The following is a 4,691-nucleotide window of genomic DNA, read 5'->3' on the forward strand; positions in this document are numbered from 1 at the left end:
ATAGAGTGGTAAAAAAAAAGAATGAAACAAAAAGCTGCTTTGATTACGCGATTCTAGTATATCCCACATTTGCTTTCCTATGTTAAGAAACAATGAAGGCACATTGAATATGAAATGATTTACACTGCATGTAACAGGACATGGGTTTGTTTGTGGCGTGGTGGAAACTACATTTTGTCTTTGTAAATGAGGAATTTTAAGTAAATCAAAAAAGAAGGGGAACACTTACATACGACCCCTGGCGTAGTGATGCCCATGATATCACATCCTTTGGGGAAAAGCTGCTTCAGCTCTTCAACTGTATCTGAACTGTAACGACTCCTTTTTGCTTCAGTTTAGTTGGGTTGGAAAAAAAACATGTTTATAAAACATTCAAGTATCACATACATTTAAATTCTGGCTCACTATGCAACAGCATTATGGAGGCGCTTGATCTCCAATTTATTTTACAGCATTAATATGATCTCAAAAAAAGAATAGTGACAGAGCTTCATTTTAAACATTAGTTAATCCATCAAAGGAAAGGCATCTGTTGATTTTGTATAAAATTAACATTAAAAACAATAATGATAATGATCCCAACATGATCGGCTAATCAGACAAGGGGAGCAATATGAAACAGGACTAACTTACTTTTGTGGCGTGAACACCTCAAGATGCTAAAAACATACAGCAATCAAATAACTTGGAAAACTGTTCACCCAATGACACATTTAATAACGGCATTTATATGATGCTGTTTTAAATGCAAAAGTCACCACAAGATATTTCTACTCATTGGACAACATAAAGTTAGCAAATAAAGTTAAAAATGTATTTATTTTTGTCTACTGCATTATTACCAAAATATGTATGATTTTTTGGCATCAATCACAGATCCAGAAACTTTTATGGCTGTCACATGAGGTGGTGGAGTCAATTTTTTCTTTTACTGCAGCATCAAATTTTTTTGAGAAATGCTGTCAAAAATGTTTTAATTAGTTAATTACATAATGGTTTCTTAGATTCATAGTGCTAATTGTAACTACTGAACAGCAACATTTCTCATATACAAAATCTGAAACTAACTGACTTTTGCTCATCAGTTACACATTTATTGTCAAAAGTTGACATTTGTTGCACTGAGTTTCCCATATAGGAGAAACAGCCCATCATTCCGCTGTAAAATTTTTAAAAAGCCAGTCCGTGAGCAGGAACACTGGGATTAGCCGAGTCAACTACATCTCCACCAAATCAAGCTGTACTGTACTTGAAGATACCAATAAAATCAGGACTCATAAACAAATATCATGCAATCACAGTATGTACCTATACTGAATGAACACATATAATCAAGATCATGCAAGATTTTGCCCTTTTTGTGCAATTTTTGGTATTCATGTTATCCAAACTTCAGTCACTGCCAACAAATAATTTGACAAAATATTTAAAAGTAAACTTTTCTTCATGGTTATTTTAATATGTCCAATAAAATCTGACTGAGTAAAAACAAATATATACGTTTTGGTTTACATCAAGCATTCACTGAGTGGCACACAGTTCATCTAAGGTGCAAAGAGCATTATATAATACCAACCTTTGTTGTGTGTGTAAGTACAAGCTTTTCCACTGAAAGTCAAATCATCTACCATCGTCAGAACCGTTCTTGGCTGGAGAAATACTTTCTGCAAATGATCAAACACAAATTGGAGATGTTAAAACATTTGTTTGATGGGATCTGAACAGAACTGTAATCTACTGTAGGTCCAATAATATTTAAATTTTTTGTTTTTTTTATTCCACAAGCTTTTAATTACTGATGTAAAAAAAATATCAAGGAAACATTTTCAGCTTTGATTTATATCAACTAACAGAATCGCTATTTATCACTGACACTTCGTACCACCATATTATCAGACTTTTTAAGCAAACAAATATATCCTGCTATAGTCACCTCTGCACTTGCTCAAGACCAGATTTCCTCTGGCAATAAGGCCAACAAACTGTTCAGTGCTTCACTCAAGGGAAGAGGAGATAGACTTCTCTGCCTCTCCACCATCACCATGACACCCACTCTAATAGAGCACCTTACCCTGCACACACAATCACAGGCTTAGACCCTGTCCTGTCACTGCAGGCGCCTCATTGTTTCTTAATCCCATTAAGCACACTTGTGGATATTTGATTTAGTGTAATTTACTATCTTTAGTATTTATCTTCCACTGTCTTTATTGTTCAGCTGTGTTCTTTTATAAATATAGAATAATGAGACAGCAAGTGTAGTCCAACACCTCTATGTTAATTCACTTGTACACCATCTCTACCAAGACAAAAAAATCATTAGTTGCTTTCTGGGCCATTTACAAAATCTTTTGTCGATGGGGATTAATGAATGGTAGAGGAGCTGGGGTCATGCTCCCCCAAGGAAACTTTGTAATTAAGACTGTAAATGATGAAATCATAGAAAGTTATTATGCTAACAGAATCATAGACCAATATGTCTGGCTGGTTCTGCGGGAAGTGGGCTTTGAATGACTGCTGATGATCGACTTCACACTTGCACTTTTTAACAGCAGAACAGCAGAGAGAACATAAAGACACCAGGATCCATGTACCATTGATCTCTTGATGTTTGAATGTAAAACAGTATATTACTTGGCTAAAGCGCTTATAATTAGCAGAATGTTGTGTGGAGATCAAATACTGAAATTTGATAAATCTCCAGTCAATTATCTTTCCATAATCATGCAATGACAACGCAAATAAATTCATTCCACAGCATAAAGTCTTCTCAGCATCAAGTTTTCTCCAGGACATCCTAAAGATAGATCTGACTAATTAAAGCAATCCCAGATATTAATACTGCCCCCCACTTGTTTGTGCACGAGAGTCACTAGGCAGTCACTGACCCTGATGATAGTTACTCTCACATAATCTTTTTTCCATCTACCCACAGTTCCCATGCACTAAACTAAATCTTACTCAATTGAACAAATACTTTTTGCTGAATTAGTCATGTATGTTAACCCTGTGGTGACCCCTGACTGCAACATCATAAAATATCAGTTTCATCATCAACAGCAGAGGCAGTCAATACACTTGGCAGATGAAGAGAGACTGAAAAACCATCTGCAGGAGAGGGAAGGTGGATGATAGAAAGTCAGGTCTCTGAAGTTGTGATTATGAGAAGAAATGAGGAGCACAAGGAAATCTATCAGTTGGAGAGGTAGTGAGACAGCGGACCACAGTGGTTCTTTTCAACTCAGCAGCAGCAGAGAAGATTAAATGTGTTGTCCTCTTTGCCAAAAGATTAACTATTTCACTTAAAACTGGTTCTGGTTTGTTGTGGTTCCCAAGAACCAGAACCAAGCAAGGTGACGCAGCGTTCAGTTATTCTGCTCCTCACCGGTGGAACAAACTTCCTGTAGACCTGAGGTCTGCTCCAACTGTCAGTTCCTTTAAATCAGGGTTAAAAACATTACTGTTTACTGAAGCGTACTCCTAAATTAAACTTACCTGCTGTTCTTTACTGTCCTTATTTTTAACAGCTTGTGCTTTTTATTATTTTACTTCTTTTCTTAACATCTTATTTGTTATTTACTGTCTAATTATGTCTTGCCGCTTTTAATGTCAATGTAAAGCACTTTGAATTACCTTGTGTAATTTGTGCTATATAAATAAATTTGCCTTGCCTTGCCTTGAATAAGTCAAAAAATTATGATATATACATTTTTATCCCAGAGAAACAGCACTGCAGTGGATGAATGGGGCAAGATGACATACTTGTACCGTCAAAATGCAGAGCCTGAATAAAATCTGATTTTATTGGAAGTAAGGTTCCTCTTTGTAGTTTGCTGCAAGTGCAAGTTGTATGTGATGTCTGTATGGTACTGAGAACTTGAATGTCCCTTTGGGGATCAATAAAGCATCCATCCATCCATCAGGGTTGAGCAGCTTACCTCCACTTCTTTGGCCAGGCTGCTGAAGAGAGAGTGTCCCTGGGAGCTGGAGGCTCCAGAGGAAGAAGAGGAGGAGGAGGAGGAGGACACCCAGCTGAGCTGCTGCTGAGTCCTGAGCACTCTGCGCGCGCAGTTCCTCCACAGCCTGCACACACTGATGACAAACACCACATTCACCTGCTGCCCGACCACCACTTTAAGCTTATCCGCCGACAATCCCGTCAAAACACATCGAAACACTGCAGTTTCATCTTCTTCTGTGTGCATCAGAGTAAAAGTTTAAAGATAGTTTCATTTCCATTCGGCGGACAGTGAGGTTAGCACGGTTCATGTTTTAGCATATAAACATTTCCCATTACCTCGCCACCTGAAGCAGCGACTTGGTTGGTACGAACGTCAGGATTCTTTCAACCACTTCGGCAACATTACTGAGGACGTATGCAGCCTTGCTGTCCTGCAAAGACTCGCTGAATTCTTGGTTTTCAGTCATGTTTCTCTCTCGGGATGTGGGGTTTTTTCTGCACAGCTGCCCAGCTACTTCTCCCTCTGCAGGGACGCTGGTGCCGCGGTGGCGCCGCTGCTGCCTCTGGCGGCCGGGAGGGGCGTTGCAGCTCAACCGGCCCTACGACTGAGTGCCAGTACATTATACACAACACTGTGCATTCTTGTTAAAATAAAGGGCTAGTTTTTAGACCTAAAAAATATATATATATATATATATATATATATATTAATGGTTAATACCAAGTTTGG

At 38.2% G+C, this 4,691-nt stretch overlaps 1 protein-coding gene across 1 annotated transcript in view; it reads right to left on the minus strand.

Annotated features, from left to right (window-relative positions):
* Positions 1 to 4,477, minus strand: part of fbxo22 (F-box protein 22) — a 9,516-nt gene extending 5,039 nt beyond the window's left edge. Inside the window, exons 1-4 of the mRNA XM_061744920.1 lie at positions 4,298 to 4,477; positions 3,939 to 4,092; positions 1,577 to 1,664; positions 230 to 328 (exon numbers count right to left, since the gene is read on the minus strand). Of these exons, the coding sequence (XP_061600904.1) occupies positions 230 to 328; positions 1,577 to 1,664; positions 3,939 to 4,092; positions 4,298 to 4,428 (472 nt within the window). The 5' untranslated portion in view covers positions 4,429 to 4,477. The remainder of the gene's footprint in view (positions 1 to 229; positions 329 to 1,576; positions 1,665 to 3,938; positions 4,093 to 4,297) is intronic.
* Between the last annotated feature and the right edge of the window lie 214 nt (positions 4,478 to 4,691).

Source organism: Cololabis saira, chromosome 2, assembly GCF_033807715.1.
Source record: "Cololabis saira isolate AMF1-May2022 chromosome 2, fColSai1.1, whole genome shotgun sequence".
NCBI classification, from domain to species: domain Eukaryota; kingdom Metazoa; phylum Chordata; class Actinopteri; order Beloniformes; family Belonidae; genus Cololabis; species Cololabis saira.